The sequence below is a fragment of the Corythoichthys intestinalis genome, chromosome 14, assembly GCF_030265065.1.
Source record: "Corythoichthys intestinalis isolate RoL2023-P3 chromosome 14, ASM3026506v1, whole genome shotgun sequence".
Lineage (NCBI taxonomy): Eukaryota > Metazoa > Chordata > Actinopteri > Syngnathiformes > Syngnathidae > Corythoichthys > Corythoichthys intestinalis.
Genome location: NC_080408.1, coordinates 8,628,277 through 8,647,965, shown reverse-complemented (window position 1 = coordinate 8,647,965; position 19,689 = coordinate 8,628,277). Strand labels below are relative to the sequence as shown.

Genomic DNA, 19,689 nt, shown 5'->3' with positions numbered 1-19,689 from the left:
TGATTTTAAAATATATTTATTGCTTACAGCAGCGTCTTCATTTTGATGAGCTGAACTGGCATTTTAGCGCCTCGGAACGTATGAGTTGTGAACTGCATGTCATTTTTGACGTATTCAACAAAATACTTCTAAAACTGACAACGTTTAAAGGCGCTACATGCAATGTGTCTTTTGTTTGTTTTGAAGCGTATTTTTTTATTCTCTTGAATTTACGTGTGGTTTTTATTGACCCGGGCAGGTTTTCCGATGTGATTAGCAAATACTGTCACTGTCTTTCCAATCTGGCAACCCTGGTGCTGACGCATACATACCCGGAAGTAATGCCGATAGGTTGGCTGTCAAGGCTGAACCGGCTTCTCTCGTCTCTGCACTGTCGCAGTCGATGTTAGCGCTCCCTTCTCAACGCATGGTGAGTTTCGTGACGGCCTAAAAAGACCACGATAACCATTTGGAGTGTAAAAACCAAAATGATTCATTTGGTAGAGCATGCATGGTTGGCTTTACAAAGGACGGGCCGGTATTCCGCCTGTGAAGGTTGCTGCAAACTAGCTGAAGCCAGCCGCATCGTGCTGGTGGTCCATGCCCAAGGTTTAGAGCGAATATGTGTTAAACCTTACGTTGATAATACACTTAAAAAAAATGTTTTCGAGACATTATTAGGTCAAAAAGTTGTCTACAGGACTCAAGTACACAGGCAGTCCATTACGATGCATTTCCTGTAGCTTTGGTTTAAAAAAAAATATATTAATTGTTTTCAATGTATGTTTATGTATAGCTAATGTTTCAGTTTCGGTTTATTCACACATCATTCAAAGTATACAATACATAGTCGTATACAAACAGTTCATATGAGATGCGCGAAAAGGACACTACAAAGAAGCTATTTAAAGGTTTTAATAGTGGCCCAGTTTTCCACAAATATGATGTATTGGCCAGATATCTTTATCCTGACAGTGCCCAATGCAATTCTGTCAGATAATGCTCAATTTCTCCCAGAAAATGATTGCAATTACAAATGCTTTGGTAGTAATATCATCATTTCTTTGCTTGCAATGAAAAAACACACACAAAAAAGAGATCATTTTACACAAAACTTTAAAAATGGGACAGACAAAAGTATTGGCGCCCTAAGCCTAATACTTGGTAGGACAACTTTTAGACAAAATAACTGCGAACAACCGCTTCCGGTATCCATCAATGAGTTTTTTGCAATGCTCTGCTGGAATTTTTAACCATTCTTTGGCCAACTGTTCCAGGTCTCTGAGATTTGAAGGGTGCCTTCTCCAAACTGCCATTTTCAGAATGAATGAATGAATGGGATTCAGGTCTGGACTCATTGCTGGCTACTTTAGAAGTCTTACGTGCTTTCTCTCAAACCATTTTCTAGTGCTTTTTGAAGTGTGTTATGGGTCAAGGTCCTGCTGGAAAACCCATGACCTCAAAGGGAGACACGATCTCAATATGTAACATTTAGGGTTGTTCCGATCATGTTTTTTTGCTCCCCATCCGATCCCGATCGTTTTAGTTTGAGTATCTGCCGATCCCGATATTTCCCGAACTGAATGCTTTTATTTTTTGCTCCCGATTCAATTCCAATCATTCCCGATAATTTTCACGATCATATACATTTTGGCAATGCATTAAGAAAAAAATGAATAAAACTCGGACGAATATATACATTCAACATACAGTACATAAGTACTGTATTTGTTTATTATGACAATAAATCCTCAAGATGGCATTTACATTATTAACATTCTTTCTGTGAGAGGGATCCACGGATAGAAAGACTTGTAATTCTTAAAGGATAAATGTGACTTTGTATATTGTGACTAAATATTGCCATCTAGTGTATTTGTTGAGCTTTCAGTAAATGATACTGTAGCCATGCCCAAATGCATGATGGGAAGTGGAACCATGACTGCGTAGTGCTACCAATTGATATATCTTATCTTCGTTGGGAAATAACATAAGGTGTTAAGAAAAAGATCGATTGCTACCTTGCTTCCCCACATTGCTTCCCAGGGTATTTTCTAATCGTGGGAAGAGGGATTGTAAGGCTTTAGCCAATTAAAAAAAAGGCTCAAGGCTGCCAAAATTCACTCTACTCATTTTACGCTGCCTTTTATCTCTCTATATAGGTAAAACGGCATCATTACAGATTGAGCGCGGCAATGCGTGAGTGGATCGTGCAGCGCATGCATTAATTGTGTTAAATATTTTAACGTGATACATTTTTTAAAAATAATTAATTACCGCCGTTATCGGGATAAATTTGATAACCCTACCTTAAGCCTAAACTAAAGACTCTGGATGAGTGTAACATATTATGTCTGTAACGTTAAGAACAATTAGAAAACGATTTAATGAAAAAAATAAAAATAAATTTAAAAAAGGCATGGCTGATATTTTTTTGCCGATTCCGATACTTTGAAAATGACGTGATCGGACCCGTTCGATCGGCATCCCGACATCTCTAGTAACATTTGATGGCTACAGGTCAAATACTCTTGAAATCACATGCGGCGTACCTCAAGGCTCTGTCCTGGGACCAAAACTGTTTATTCTATATATAAATGATATATACAAGGTCTCTGAGGTCTCTGAACGACTAAAGAGGGTACTTTTTGTGGACGACACCAATATCTTTTGTTCAGGGAATGACCTGAAAGGTCTGACTATGCAAATAAATGTGGAACTTCCGTAATTTTTGGACTATAAGCCGCTACTTTTTTCCTTCATTTCGAATCCTGCTCCTTATGGTCCAGTGCAGCTTATTTGTTGATTTATTTGTGTTAATAGGTAACATTTTTGACAACGGCGTCACAAGACCGTCATAATTATGACATGACATTATCATGGGCATTGCTGAATGCTTATGAAGTGTCACCCAGCAAATCATGTCACTAACTCAATTTATGTCCAGTTCAGATCTTTTACAACCATTCAGAAGTGAGATAATTTGCTGGATAACACTAAATGACATCTGTTATATGCATTTATTAATGCTTATGACAGTGTCATAATTATAATTATATAATGAGTCCTAAGGCACCACTGTCAAATAAAGTGTTACCAAATACCATAACTAGCAATTAATAAAACTGGAACAGTAACTGAAGAAATAATTAAAACAGAACATGAATTTTGATTGTTATTTACATGTGTAGCGCTGCAATGCATGCATGCTAAGAGGCATGTTGGATAACAACAGTGTTGACAGCAGGTGGCAGCATAGGTTGACTGTCTCCTCCAAGGGAGCAGTGATGGCCAAATGCAGGTTCTTGAAGCAATGTTCAAAGCTTCATGGTGGTTCATTTGGTCTTATGACATCCTACAATGCCACTGTCAAATAAAGTGTTAACGTCATCTTTTGGTGTAAATATCCCATAATACAGTGAGGACAGCTGCGGCTTATAGTCCAGTGCAGCTTATCTATGAACAAATGCTGTTTTCATGTCAAATTTCTTGGGTGGTGGCTTATAGTCAGGTGCGCCTAATAGTGCAAAAATTACGATACATATGCAAATAAACGTGGAACTAAATACGCTGCAGCAATGGTTCAATGCTAATAAATTATCTCTAAATCTTGAAAAAGCAAAATATATGCTATTTGGCAAAAAAAGGTCTCAAGGATACAAATAAACCATGTGACAATCCAGCGAGTTAGAGAACACAAGGAGTAGTAATTGATGATTTATTAACATGGAATGAACATGTACAGTGGGGAGAACAAGTTTTTTCTAATAATCGCTCGAACAGTTGTTACCTTCTCACCAAGCTGCTTGCTTATTTTCCTGTAGCCCATCCCAGCCTTGTGCAGGTCTATTATTTTATCCCTGATGTCCTTACACAGCTCTTTGGTCTTGGCCATTGTGGAGAGGTTGGAGTTTGTTTGTTTGAGCATGTGAGCAGGTGTCTTTTATACAGGTAACAAGTTCAAACAGGTGCAGTTACTTCCGGTAATGAGTGGAGAACAGGAGGGGTTCTTAAAAAAGAACTAAGAGCCGAAATATTTACTAGTTGGTAATGTATCAAATACTTCATGCAGTTAAATACAAATTTATTATTTAAAAATTATACAATGCGATTTTCTGGATTTTTGTATTAGATTCCGTCCCTCACAGTTGAAGAGAACTTATGATACAAATTACAGACCTCTACATGCTTTGCAAGTGGGAAAACCAGCAAAATCGGCAGTGTATCAAATACTTGTTCTCCCCACTGTAAGCCATCTGAAAAATAAATTACCCAGAAGCATTTCTATTCTCTTTCGAGCCCGTTGAGGTTTACCCATGTTGACAATTACAGGCCTCTCTAATATTTTCAAGTGGGAGAACTTGACAAATTAGTGGTTGACTAAATACTTATTTGCCCCACTGCATATCAAGTTTTTATATAGTCTTCGAAGCAGGCAATCCTCGGCTGGGTCTGATTAATTTCTCTCATCGAGCTGTCGAGTTAACACTTGTCTCGGAGTTCAAATTGAATTTCCCTGACAGCATGCTCTTTGCTGTCATAGGCACTTTAACTTTTCTAGTAATGATAAAAGACTGACTGCTTGCACCGAACCGAGATGCTCGTACCGTGATGTAATGGGTTGAATACAAATACCGTTAACTAGAGATGATCGATCGGGTCCGATCACGTCATTTTCAAAGTATCGGAATCGGCAAAAAAATATCGGACATGCCTTTTTTTAACGCATATATATATATATTTTTAATTAAATCGTTTTCTAATTGTATTTAACGTTACAGACATATGTTACACTCATCCAGAGTTTAGTTTAGTTTAGGCTTAAGGTAGGGTTATCAAATTTATCCCGTTAACAGCGGTAATTAATTTAAAAAAAAAAAATTCACGTTAAATTATTTAACACAATTAACGCATGCGCTGCACGACCCACTCACGCATTGTCGCGTTCAATCTGTAATGGCGCCATTTGACCTAATATATAGAGCTAAAAGGCAGCGTAAAATGAGTAGAGTGAATTTTGGCAGCCTTTGGAGCCTTTTCTTAATTGGCTAAAGCCTTACAATCCCTCTCCCTACGGTTAGAAATATCGTGGGAAGCAATGTGGGGAAGAAAGGTAGTAATTGATCTTTTCTTAACACCCTATGTATTTCCCAACGCAGAGAAGATATATCAATTGGTACCACTACGCACAGTCATGGTTGCACTTCTGTTAGGTCTAAACTTACTTGTATCTAGCAAAATAATAAAGACCTAGAGGAGGACAAAGACAAGGATCAGACAGGAGACGGAATCCTGAGTTTCACCGGTGGCCACCAGGGAGAGGGTTGACAGTGCAGCACGCTTGCTCAAAACAAGCCCCTCTCAGCCCCCTCCCTGGGGGTCGCGTGTTTTATTGACAATGCACATGCGTGAGTTTCGTTTAGCTGTTATGGTATCATTGACTGAGAACAGAAACCAGAATGAAACATTATGGTGACGTTTACTAAAAACAAAAACCTTACTCTTTTCATTGTGTAAGCACTAAAGCACAAGCGAATAGACTGTTACATGAGAAAACATAATCATAACACCTAGTTTTAAACACACATAATTGGTTTAATTATTGTAAATACTGTTAGTGTGCAAAAGCATATCAAGCACATCTTGCAACTTCCCATCATGCATTTGGGCAGAATAGTTAAATGGCTACAGTATCATTTACTGAAATCTCAACAAATACACTAGATGGCAATATTTAGTCACAATATACAAAGTCACATTTATCCTTTAAGAATTACAAGTCTTTCTATCCGTGGATCCCTCTCACAGAAAGAACGTTAATCATGTAAATGCCATCTTGAGGATTTATTGTTATAATAAACAAATACAGTACTTATGTACTGTATGTTGGATGTATATAGTCGTCCGAGTTTTATTCATTTTTTTTCTTAATGCGTTGCCAAAATGTATATGATCGGGAAAAATTATCGGGAATGATTGGAATTGAATCGGGAGCAAAAGAAAAGCAATTGGATCGGGAAATATCGGGATCGGCAGATACTCAAACTAAAACGATCGGATCGGGAGCAAAAAAACATGATCGGAACAACCCTACCGTTAACTCTCTTACTAGGTTATTATAATTTAGAAATTTCTTGTTGTTTTGTTGTTCCAGAGACATGCTACTGATGGTGCTGGGAGGCCTCCTGGTGCTCTTCTGCACTGTGGACGTGTGGTACTTTCTTCGGGGGGTGCAAGTGTTGATCCAGACCCTGTTCCAGCCGCGAATAGGGGACGTACTGGCAGAGCAGCGAGTGGACGGCGTGGTCCTCCCGCACGACGTGGACTTCAAGGGCCATATGAACAACTCTCGATACTTGCGCGAGTGTGACTTTGCCCGCTTTCACCACTACGTGCGCAACGGGCTCTTCATTGCCCTGTGTAGAATGGGGGCCAAGATGGTGGTGGGGGCCTCCACCATCCGCTACCGGCGCTCTTTAGCATTCGGCGAGACGTTCGAGATCCACACCAGAGTGCTGGGCTGGGACGACAAGGCTTTTTACTTGGAGCAGCGCTTCGTGTCCAAGAAGGACGGCTTCGTGTCAGCCGTGTTGCTCTGTCGGCAGAACGTGGTGCACAGCAGCCCTGAGAAGATCGTCGAGTTTGTCTGCAAAAAGAAGGTGATTGTCATTTGCTGCTGGAGTTAAACACGAACTGTTAGATAGGAGGAGAACATGCAATCGTAGCATCGATGTACAGGATAGTCTATCGGGTCACATCCTGTTGATTTTGAGGCATTTTGGGTTCACTTTCTGTTCACATTGGGTCACTTCCGGTAGGTATGGTGGGATTTCGGGGTCCCTTCCTTTCGATTTGGCGGCATTTCGGGTTCACTTCCTGTAAATATTGGCTTAGTGCCTGTTAACACATTCACTCCCAGCCATTTTCACCGGCCCGTTTTACTGGATTTTGACAGATTTTGCAAAGCCCACAGAAAATTCTGTTCTATTGCTATATAAACATGGAACCCACCAAAAGAAAGATTAGACTCGCGTTTTTCAGCAGAGAAAAAAGTTAGTTCATATATTTTTCCATTCTTTAGAAATCAGCATTAGAAAATAGCTTAGTTTGAGCAATTTTCCAATTTCTCATGAAAAAACGGAGAAATTGAGCTTTTTGTGAAAGCATACATTTCAAACATAACTTTGGCTTTAACACAGCTATTTTTTTTGCTTTAGTTACATCCCAAACATCTGAATAATGTTTTCCTTTTACAAAATAAAAGAAACAACAAGACAAGTAGAGCTTTGGATAGCAAAGTAACAATTTATTTACACATAACTAACTGAGATGGCGCTGTTGTGGCCGCGACAGCCGGGTAAACTTTTCCCTCATTGCCGCCTGTCTCATAAAGATGGATTTTTTTTTAAGCCTCTGTGGGGTCTGCTCGGCGAGCAGCACAGACTCAATGACATCGTCCGCTGCACTGGTGGTCCCGGTCGTTCTGCCCGGTTGTCCAGTGCCTGGCATCCCGGGCGTCCTCTCGGTTGTTCTGCTCGGTCGTCCAGCGCCTGGCATCCCGGGCATCCTCTCGGTTGTTCTAACCTTCTACGCGCCACCCTTATCCATATTGTTTATCCACGCTCGTCGCTATTTTGCTTCCACAAGGAGTAAGGCTTTACCAAAGTAGGCTACTCTGTGCTTTCTTCGTTCTTCTCCTATCAGATTGGCGGTTAACAGCCAGGCGCATTGCTGCCACCTGTCGGATTGGATGCGAACTGTAGATAATCATAGAGGATAGTGTATACACTCATCGGCCACTTTATTAGGTACAACATGCTAGTAATGGGTTGGACCCCCTTTTGCCTTCAGAACTGCCTCAATTCTTTGTGGCATAGATTCAACAAGGTGCTGGAAGCATTCCTCAGAGAGTTTGGTCCATATTGACATGATGGCATCACACAGTTGGTGCAGATTTGTCGGCTGCACATCCATGATGCGAATCTCCCGTTCCACCACATCCCAAAGATGCTCTATTGGATTTAGATCTGATGACTGTGGAGGCCATTTGAGTACAGTGAACTCATTGACATGTTCAAGAAACCAGTCTGAGATGATTCCAGCTTTATGACATGGCGCATTATCCTGCTGAATGTAGCCATCAGAAGTTGGGTACATTGTGGTCATAAGGGGATGGACATGGTCAGCAACAATACTCAGGTAGGCTGTGGCATTCCAACGATGCTCAATTGGTACCAAGGGGCCCAAAGCGTGTCAAGAAAATATTCCCTACACCATTACACCACCCCCACCAGCCTGAACCCTTGATACAAGGCAGGATGGATCCATGGTTTCATGTTGTGATGCCAAATTCTGACCCTACCATCCGAACGTCGCAGCAGAAATCGAGACTCATCAGACCAGGCAACGTTTTTCCAATCTTCTAATGTCCAATTTTGATGAGCTCGTGCAAATTGTAGCCTCAGTTTCCTGTTCTTAGCTGAAAGGAGTAGCACCTGGCGTGGTCTTCTGCTGCTGTAGCCCATCTGCCTCAAAGTTCGCCGTACTGTGCGTTCAGAGATGCTCTTCTGCCTACCTTGGTTGTAATGTGTGGTTATTTGAGTCACTGTTGCCTTTCTATCAGCTCGAACCAGTCTGGCCAGTCTCCTCTGATCTCTGGCATCAACAAGGCATTTCCGCCCACAGAACTGCCGCTCACTGGATATTTTTTCTTTTTCGGACCATTCTCTGGAAACCCTGAAAATCCCAGTAGATCAGCAGTTTCTGAAATAGTCAGACCAGCCTTTCTGGCACCAGCAACCATGCCACGTTCAAAGTCACTCAAATCACCTTTCTTCCCCATACTGATGCTCGGTTTGAACTGCAGGAGATTGTCTTAAACCATGTCTACATGCCTAAATGCATTGAGTTGCCGCCATGTGATTGGCTGATTAGAAATTAAATGTTAACAAGCAGTTGGACTGGTGTACCTAATAAAGTGGCCGGCAAGTGTATATGGCAGCCGCCGGCCCGATGGACAGCCAGCGGCCGTTCTGTGATCCTCCCGAAGCTACAGATTACCAGTCCACCCCTGCCTGAGTGACTAAAATCGACCAAAACTAAAAAGTTAACTAGTTTTGCTCTAAGTTATGTTTTTGTCAATAAAGACTTGGGTTTTGTGTGTCACCAGATTGAATGTCCTCCGCTGGGCGAAGACGTGAAGCACTGGATCAACTTTATTTCAGCCAACAGCCGAGCGCTGAGGGCTGAGAGCGGACTGGAGCAGAAGAAAGAGCAGTGAATGCGCTCAAATCACCAACACTGTAGCCCCCATTAGGTCTGATGATATTACATTCACCTCATTACTGCTGTATTTTTTTTTCTCCTCATTTGTGTATATATCATACTTACGAGATGCGATCGTACCATAAGATGCGGTCATACAGGCATGTAGATCTGTGTATGTTTGAAAAAGGACAATGTTGGATTTTATATTTTTTTTATGTTAGTTTGACAATACTTGATAAAAAAAATGTGCACAAAAGCAGCTTTCTTGTGTTATCTCAAAGGGATAAACATTTTTGTTGTTGTCAATTTATTTATCTCGATAACGGCGAGAGAAGTCAAAGCCATTTAACCGGGAGGGAAGATTTGACTTATATTGTCGTCAGTTGCAGCCAATGAGTTAAGGCTGATTTGAGTGAAGGGGTTTGTATAATATAATGTTGCGGGCAACTTTGTGAAACAATAAATGATAGATATGAATGATTTTGAAACCTTGCATTTAATTATGACCAAATTAATGTATTTTTTGGGGGGGATTTGATGTATGGGTTTGATGTAATGTTATCAATGCACTTATTGAATGGTGGTCCAGGCATGGGAGGTTAGTTGTCATTACACTGGTAGGCTTCTTTTAAATTATTTATGGAATGAATCATGTACAGCAATAGGTTGTATTTAATACCATTAGAAATAGAATGCACCTTCAATCCGTGAATGGTCGACATTTTTATGTATTGTTTTGGCAACTGTCACTCAACCACTTTCCAGCTATAGATATGACATATATATATGTATATATATAGAACTAGATGCGAAATGCGCGCTATGAGCCAACCGGGCAGCCGCCATCACTTGTTGGAGATTTTGTGTCAGTGGTATTCAATAAACACAACTTTAACTTTGAAATTATTTTAAAACGGCTTGGTTTTTTATTAATGTCGAATGCAGTAAATTCATTGCATACCTATATGTAAATACAGAACCCCACCCCTGCCCTCTCCAAAAAAAAAAAAATCAATCTCACATTCTCTGCAGCAGCTTCTGCTGAAAAAATCCACTGCTTCAAGATGGCCGCTAGTTACTTATGCTGCCATCACTTTTCGGTTATATTGTGTCAGTGGTATTCAATAAAAACAACTTTGAAATTATTTAAAAAGGGCTTGGTTTTTCATTAACGTCGAATGCGGTAAATTAACCAGAGGTGTGTAGTAACATGTTACATTTACGCCGTTATAGTATTTACTAAGTTTTTTGAGAAAAAAAATACTTCTTAGGGTAGCTTTACCACGCAATACTTTTTAGTTGAGTAGATTTGTGAAGAAACACAACTCTTACTTCGCTATTTTGGGCTACACTAGAGTCGTTACATTTTTCCTCTTTATGCTACATATTTATTTTTGCCAGCGATGCCGACAGTGGCTGTCTCAGTTTCACTAATGAGACGTTGAAACAATAACCACATGACTCCATTATACCAATTAAAGGTAACAATGCTTTTCCTCCACTAGAGGGCACGTGTGCTCTTTGGACGGGTGATGTTTGAGTGTTGTTGTGCTCTGAATTTGATGATTTTTGTATCAACTTTTTGGCCTAATATGGTCATGTAATAGGTTATGGTACAGTATAATAACAGTTCATATACTGGGGTTGGACAAAATAATGGAAACACCTTAAAAAAATCAACAAAAACTAATTTAATATAGTGTAGGTCTGCCTTTTGCGGCAATTACAGCCTCAATTCTTCGAGGTATTGATTCATACAACATGTGAATTGTTTCTGAAGGAATTTTAAGCCATTCTTCATTTAGAGTGCCTTCTAATTCTTTGAAGAGACGATGGCGGTGGAAATCGACGTCTTAATTGATTCTCTAAAACTGACCATAAATTTTCAATAATGTTGAGGTCTGGGGTTTGTGCTGGCCATATGAGATGCTCAACTTCATTAGAATGTCTCTCATGCCATTCTTTGACAGTTATGTTCAATGATTATGATGCCAAAATGATAGACGTTTCCATTATTTTGTCCAACCCCTGTAAATGAAGTGCTGAAAAAAAAAAAAAATTACTTTTTATTACTTTAAAAATATATGACATTGTAAGCAGTTACTCACAATGTCACTCATTACTTGAGTATTCTTTTCAACAAATACATTTTACTTGAGTAAATTTTGGGACTTTTACTTGAGTAATATTATTCAGAAGTAAAGCTACACTTACTAGAGTAACATTTTTGGCTACTCTACCCACCTCTGAAATTAACTGCACACTTAAATAAATAGACATAATCTCTCCCCCCCAAAAAATCAAACTCACATTCCCTGCAGTAGCGTCTACTTAAAAAAAGTACTGTTTCAAGATGGCCGCAAGTTACTAACGCCGCGTATTCCATCTTTTTTGCATCTAGGTTTATGTGTGATACCTGTTTCCGCCTGCCAGATGAGAGTCCTCTTTTTTTTTCTAGTCTCCACTAAATTTGTCGTTATTTACAGTTAAATGTTATATAACAGATTATTTTTGCATTCATTTCAACAGAAAATAATTTTACACGCTCTTTAGAAAAAAAAAGAAAAACGTTTTCATTAAAAACCGTGTCAACTTCCGCTCATGGTGTGAGGCCATTTCCGCCAAACAAAGCGTCTTTCACTAGGGTCGTCGTGTTTTTGCTACCCACGTCAGGTTCCAGCTAGAGTAAAGAATGGCTGGGGTAGTCCTGGACAAGGACCAGTTCACCTGCTCGGTATGTCTGGACGTCCTGCGGGACCCGGTGACCATCCCGTGCGGCCACAGCTACTGCTCCGACTGCATTCGCAACTACTGGGACCAGGCCGACTACATCGGGGTGTTTATGTGCCCTCAGTGCCGGCAGAGCTTCAACCCGAGGCCGGCCCTCGCCCGGAGCACCTTGCTAGCCGACGTGGTGGACCGATTCAAGCGGAGCGGACTACAGGAGGTGTCGGGGGGGCAGCAACCGAGCCCGGCGCTGGCGCAGGGCGACGACGTCGAGTGCGACGTATGCATCGGTAGGAAGAACAAGGCGGTCAACTCTTGCCTGGTTTGCTTGGCGTCATACTGCGAACTGCACGTCCGACCGCACCACGACTCGGCCGTGTTCATGAAGCACAAACTGGTCTCGGCCTCCAAGAGGCTCCAGGAGAGCCTCTGCGCGCGCCACGATAAGCTCCTCGAGGTCTTCTGCCGTACGGACAAGCAGTGCATCTGCTCCATGTGTCTCACAGACGAACACAAGGGACACGACACTGTACTGACAGAGGTGGAGATACAGCTGCAGCAGGTATGGTTTTCACTAGGGTTGTTCCGATCATGTTTTTTTTTTGCTCCCGATCCGATCCCGATCGTTTTAGTTTGAGTATCTGCCGATCGCGATACTTACCGATCCGATTGCTTTTTTTTTTTTTTTTTTTTCTTTGCTCCCGATTCAATTCCAATCCTTCCCAATAATTTTTCCGGATCATATAGACCCTACTCACGTGACGTCACAGCCACGCCCCCGCGCCATGTTGTCCGTATACTCGTCATGTTAATGCATTAGCGCTTCGTAAATTCCTCCTATTATGGCGTGTTTTTCTGCTCGTTAACATTAATAATCAAAATGGTGAAGTCGTGTGTGGCGGTCGGTTGCGAAAACAGTAGATAGACGGAGAGACTTGAAGTTTTACCGTATTCCGAGAGACCCGGAGAGGAGAGCGAGATTGACTGCGGCAATTCGACGAGAAAACTGGGCTCCAAACGACTACCACAGATTATGTAGTAGTCATTTTATATCTGGTAAGATGCATTTAATATATATTTAGAGGGTTTTGGGCTGACAACCACAATTAAGATCATTGCTAGTCTAATCGCCGACAACATACACGTATGTATGTAATGAGAGTGCTATCGCTAAACCATATAAACATTAAAAGCCCTAGCTCCATTGACAAATGACATGAAATACATTAGACTTGACAGTGGATGTTAGCAAGAACAAAAGATTTTGAATTGAAAATTTCTTAACTCACCTGTCCAAGCACAAGATAGATTCCTGCCGAATTTTCGTGGACGAGGACCTGTTTCACCCAACCGGCAACGAAGTATTCATAAGCCTCCAAGCTCTTAAAGTTTTTCAAACTTTCGTGAGAATATGCTGATTTTGTGTGGATAAGATAATTGTAGATATCAGGGTAGCAAAAATATCGATTTGGGCATCAAATATCGATCTAGCGACTGTATAGAACGAAGCTTTTCCACGTAACGCCTTTTATGCAACACATCCCGTGAGTTTACGGCATCCGAAAGCACCGGGTCTTCCATGAAATGCATTATAAATTGCTCGATCAATTGAGACCATTGATACACACAAAATGACGGACAATGGGGCGGAACAATACAGCGATCACGTGATTTTGTGACGTCGGTGGGTAGGGTCTATATCTTCTCTGTGTTGGGTAATAACATAGGGTGTTAAGAAAAAGATCAATTACTACCTTGCTTCCCCACATTGCTTACCACGATATTTCTAATCGTAGGAAGAGGGATTGTAAGGCTTTAGCCAATTAAAAAAAGGCTCCAAAAGCTGCCAAAATTCACTCTACTCATTTCACGCTGCCTTATATCTCTTTAAATAGGTAAAATGGCGCCATTACAGATTGAGCGCGACAATGTGTGAGTGGTTCGTGCAACGCATGCATTAATTGCGTTAAATATTTTTACGTGATACATTTTTTAAAAAAAACTTATTACCGCTGATATTGGGATTAATTTGATAACCCTACCTTATGCCTAAACTAAAGACTCTGGATGAGTGTAACATATTATGTCTGTAACGTTAAATACAATTAGAAAACAATATTAATAAAAAATATACAGTATATATTTAAAAAAAAAGGCATGTCCGATATTGTTTTGCCGATTCCGATACTTTGAAAATGACGTGATCGGACCCGATCGATCGGCATCATCTCTAGTTTTCACAGAAATACTGAAGGAAATGTGAGTATTTAAAAGATGATGTATCCAAGGGTATGTGCATTTTGAACAAGAAAAACTCCTAAAATGGGGTCATTTTGATCTAAACTAGGATTTCGTCTTGTTCATGTAGTATTCACAAAAATCAAAGGCAACAATAAAGGGCAAGGGACTATTTTTTTAATCATTTGTATATGGCAGAAAACACTCAGGTGACTTTAAGTTCCGCTCTGAGACCCCCAATTTGGCCAAATTTCAAAATAGTCCTATACGCATGTGTGATATATCGTTGGAAACTTATTTTCTGGGGGAAGAAAAATTTTGAACAGGAGGGCATTTAAAAAAAAAAAAATAAATAAATAAACAGCAAAACCCTATCTTTAAGGAGATATTATCGTGTACTTACCTTGTTTCGATCCAAAAACCACACCACAACAATGGTTTTTATTAGGGCTGTCAAACGTTTAAAATTTTTAATCGAGTTAATTACAGCTTAAAAATTAATTAATCGTAATTAATCGCAATTCAAACCATCTATAAAATATGCCATATTTTTCTGTAAATTATTGTTGGAATGGAAAGGTAAGACACAAGATGGATATATACATTCAACATACGGTACATAAGTGCTGTATTTGTTTATTATAACAATAAATCAACAAGATGGCATTAACATTATTAACATTCCGTTAAAGCGATCCGTGGATAGAAAAACTTGTACTAACATTTGTCTTTTATGAACTACAAGTTATAGAAATGTAATATTAAAACCTCTCATAATGTTTTCGTTTTAATAAAATTTGTAAAATTTTCAATCAAAAAATAAACTAATAGCCCGCCATTGTTGATGTCAGTAATTACACAATGCTCATGGGTCCTGAAGCCCATGAAATCAGTCGCACCAAGGGCGACAAAACTCCCAAAAACACAAGTAAGAAGTGTACATTGCACTGTTCTGTCATTTTATTGTGTTTGAGCGGGGCATGTGCGTTAATTGCGTCAAATATTTTAATGTGATTAATTTAAAAAATTAATTACCGCCCGTTAACGCGATAATTTTGACAGCCCTAGTTTTTATTCATCTCTTTTAGTGTTTCTGAATGCTAAAGAGTTGAACTTTTGAACTAATTCATCATCTTTTTATCAGAGTTTGGTCTACATAATAAAATGTCTGTGCTCCTCACTGTATATTAGGTATGTGGCCTTATATTTTTGTCTTATTGTTATGGTCCAAAGAGACAACTCGGTGAGATGAAGTTGAACTTTCAGCGCAGCATCCAGAAACTAGAGAAGGAATCTCAGGAGCTAAGACAAACCATCTTCTCCCTCAACGTGAGTCAAACTTGCTCGCCAATCGTCACAAATCGCGGCTCACGCCCTTGCGCTCCCCTAGCGTTCGGCTCGGCTGGCGGCGGAGACGAGCGACAGCGTATTCGCGGACCTAATTAGCGGCATGGAGCTGAAGCGCTTCGAACTGCGCGAACTGATCAAGGCCCAGCAGAAGCTGGCGGTGAGTCAGGGCCAGCAGTTGTTGGAGAGTATCAATAAGGAGGTCGCCGAGCATAAGAAGCGTGAGACCGAGCTGGACCGGCTGGTGCTCTCTGACGACCATCTGCATTTCCTCCAGGTGAGAGCATCACACTTCAGAGGGATTTTTGGTGTTTTTTCATGCTTTGATTGTCATCATACTCGGGCTGCAGCTATCGAATATTTTAGTAATCGACTGAAAATTCTATCGATTAATCGAGTAATCGGATCAAACAAATATATTTTTAGGTGAAGAGCAATTATAAATATACATGAGAAAACAAGACATTTCATCTAATCTTGAACCATTTTCAGTCAATCAATGTCTTTATTTTCGATGTATATTGTTGAAAACAGCCAACAATTGCATCTCAGATGTAACTAGAATAAAAAAAAGACTAATTCACTGCTTTCACTCAAAAAACGTTTTGATCTTATTAAAAATATATATATATATAAACATTGCCTTGCAAAAGTATCCGGCCCCCTTGAATGTTGCAACCTTTCGCCACATTTCAGGCTTCAAACATAAAGATATGAAATTTAATTTTTTTGTCAAGAATCAACAAGAAGGGGGACACAATTGTAAAGTGGAACAACATTTATTGGATAATTTAAACTTTTTTAACAAATAAAAAACTGAAAAGTGGGGCGTGCAATATTATTCGGCCCCTTTACTTTCAGTGCAGCAAACTCACTCCAGAAGTTCAGTGAGGATCTCTGAATGATCCAATGTTGTCCTAAATGACCAATGATGATAAATAGAATCCACCTGTGTGTAATCAAGTCTCCGTATAAATGCACCTGCTCTGTGATAGTCTCAGGGTTCTGTTTAAAGTGCAGAGAGCATTATGAAAACCAAGGAACACACCAGGCAGGTCCGAGATACTGTTGTGGAGAAGTTTAAAGCCGGATTTGGATACAAAAAGATTTCCCAAGCTTTAAACATCTCAAGGAGCACTGTGCAAGCCATCATATTGAAATGGAAGGAGCATCAGACCACTGCAACTCTACCAAGACCCGGCCGTCCTTCCAAACTTTCTTCTCAAACAAGGAGAAAACTGATCAGAGATGCAGCCAAGAGGCCCATGATCACTCTGGATGAAATGCAGAGATCTACAGCTGAGGTGGGAGAGTCTGTCCATAGGACAACAATCAGTCGAACACTGCACAAATCTGGCCTTTATGGAAGAGTGGCAAGAAGAAAGCCATTTCTCAAAGATATCCATAAAAAGTCTCGTCTAAAGTTTGCCACAAGCCACCAAACATGTGGAAGAAGGTGCTCTGGTCAGATGAAACCAAAATTGAACTTTTTGGCCACAATGCAAAACGATATGTTTGGCGTAAAAGCAACACAGCTCATCACCCTGAACACACCATCCCCACTGTCAAACATGGTGGTGGCAGCATCATGGTTTGGGCCTGCTTTTCTTCAGCAGGGACAGGGAAGATGGTTAAAATTGATGGGAAGATGGATGCAGCCAAATACAGGAACATTCTGGAAGAAAACCTGTTGGTATCTGCACAAGACCTGAGACTGGGACGGAGATTTATCTTCCAACAGGACAATGATCCAAAACATAAAGCCAAATCTACAATGGAATGGTTCAAAAATAAACGTATCCAGGTGTTAGAATGGCCAAGTCAAAGTCCAGACCTGAATCCAATCGAGAAACTGTGGAAAGAGCTGAAGACTGCTGTTCACAAACACTCTCCATCCAACCTCACTGAGCTCCAAGGAAGAATGGGCAAGAATGTCAGTCTCTCGATGTGCAAAACTGATAGAAACATCCCCCAAGCGACTTGCAGCTGTAATTGGAGCAAAAGGTGGCGCTACAAAGTATTAACTCAAGGGGGCCGAATAATATTTCACGCCCCACTTTTCAGTTTTTTATTTGTTAAAAAAGTTTAAATTATCCAATAAATTTTGTTCCACTTCACGATTGTGTCCCACTTGTTGTTGATTCTTGACAAAAAATTAAAATTTTATATCTTTATGTTTGAAGCCTGAAATGTGGCGAAAGGTTGCAAGGTTCAAGGGGGCCGAATACTTTTGCAAGGCACTGTATATTTTTGTGTCGTTTTAAGGCTTATTTAATAGAAAATTATGTTTTATGGGGAACTGGGAACGGATTATTCTCATTTTAATGGTTTCTTATGGGAAATAAATGTTCGGAAGATGAACTTTTCGCCTTACACACACTTTCTGGGAACCAATTATGTTCGTGAGCTGAGGTATCACTGTATATGGCTGTCAATGGCATCGATCCACTTGGGTTTCAGTTATCAGTGGGGTATAATGGTAAGTTTTTGGTCAAAAATCACAACCACACAGGTTTTTCTGCCATTGAAAATGTTCGGGAAATTTGGATGTATATAGCTTTCAATGGCATCGACTTACTTGCGCGGCAGTTGGCTGTTGTGGTAAGTGGTCAAAAATTGCGAGAATGTATGCTTTCCTGCAATTGAAAATTTGGACGTACATGGCTGTCAATTGCAGCCTATTAAAAATGAATGGGCAAGTGTTTGACGAATTTTGGGGGACTATGGGTTTTTGCCAAATTCTGCATGCAACTTTTATACCTATTACCTTCCCGGAATTTTTAATGCGTAAATTTTGTGATTCGGTCAAAAATTGTAGGACAGGTCGCGTTTGTTTATTTTTTTCTCTAAAAAACCTGCATTTACAGGCGAACGGAAAATTTTGAGGGGTCATTCGAAAAATTTAACTAACGCGTGAAATGTCTGGTCATTTCGATATTTTACTATATATACATATATATATATATATATATATATATATATATACATATATATATAATGACCAAAAATTGGCACATGCCCTATAAAGGTTGCAAGGTCTTAAGATTGAGATTTAGCACAGCAAACGGCCCAAAATGAGGTGCCATTTCATTTGCTGCTTCTGTGGTGACAGAGTTGTCAGACGCTGAACACCGTCGCGCCCGTGTCATCGATTCTGCCAGCCGTCGCCGTGGACCCCGGCTTGACCTTTGACCCCGCAACCAAAGCCGTGTGCGACTTTAAAGCGGTGCTGCAAGAGGTCTGCCAGGGAGGATTCGTTAGCATCTATGAGAAAGGTGCACATTTATTTTAGACTGCCAATACGTGACTGAATGGTACACAGGTGATACATTTGGCATTTTTGCGCTGTTGACCAATGTGTCTATGATGGACTTTAATTGCGATGTTCTTCCATCAGTGAGAGAAGTGGCCATCCTTGCTCCTCCCAATACACCTGTCCACACTGACGTAACGACACCCATGAGCGTCGTCCAGCCTCCTGTTCAACTGGAGGAGACAGGTAGGTCACCATGAACGCCTCACCTTTTCAACTACAAAAATAAGGTTGAAATTAGTGCTGCAACGATTATTCAATTAACCCAAGTAATTTGTTCAGAAAAAAGCTTTGAATCAAATTTAGCTGCTTCGAAGATTCGTTTAATGGCGTTGTAATGGTTTGTTTTGGAAGTGTTTTGCATTTAGTTTTATTGATTTGGGTGGATACACTACCCTCTAGTGGCAACAGTGAATATGCCATAACGCGTCCAACATGGCTGAATCCAGCTGCTCCCAGTTGAGACCAACATAAGGTACGAGTTTGTTTGAGCTCATATGTTTATGTAATCCTTATTTAGTTTAGAAGTACCATATTGGCCCGAATATAAGACAGTGTTTTTTGTATTGAAATAAGACTGGAAAAAGTGGGGGTCATCTTCAGTGGCGCCTCCAGAAATTTTTCATTGGGGTGGCCAGATGGGGCCACTTAAAATCTTGGGGTGGCCAAAACTAAAAGCCATAATTTCAGGTTTTCATTATTATATTGCAGTAAAAAGGTCAGGGGAAAACTATAAGAAAGACTTAAGGACACGGCTACTGATATACTTTGGTGTAGTGTGTAATATTTGATGTTACTAATGATTTAATGTGCATAGT

At 40.3% G+C, this 19,689-nt stretch overlaps 2 protein-coding genes across 2 annotated transcripts in view; both read left to right on the top strand.

The window, feature by feature from the left end:
• The first annotated feature begins 260 nt into the window (after positions 1-260).
• On the top strand, positions 261-10,289 carry si:ch73-52e5.2 (protein THEM6). The gene is made up of 3 exons (XM_057856854.1): positions 261-409; positions 6,134-6,638; positions 9,149-10,289. Exons 2-3 carry the CDS (start codon positions 6,138-6,140, stop codon positions 9,257-9,259), a joined length of 612 nt encoding a protein of 203 aa, XP_057712837.1. The 5' UTR covers positions 261-409; positions 6,134-6,137; the 3' UTR covers positions 9,260-10,289.
• A 1,573-nt stretch (positions 10,290-11,862) lies between these two features.
• LOC130929904 (E3 ubiquitin/ISG15 ligase TRIM25-like) overlaps positions 11,863-19,689 on the top strand; it is a 42,404-nt gene continuing 34,577 nt past the window's right edge. Inside the window, exons 1-5 of the mRNA XM_057857523.1 lie at positions 11,863-12,535; positions 15,445-15,540; positions 15,602-15,835; positions 18,671-18,833; positions 18,956-19,057. Coding sequence (XP_057713506.1) covers positions 11,939-12,535; positions 15,445-15,540; positions 15,602-15,835; positions 18,671-18,833; positions 18,956-19,057 — 1,192 coding nt within the window. The 5' untranslated portion in view covers positions 11,863-11,938. The remainder of the gene's footprint in view (positions 12,536-15,444; positions 15,541-15,601; positions 15,836-18,670; positions 18,834-18,955; positions 19,058-19,689) is intronic.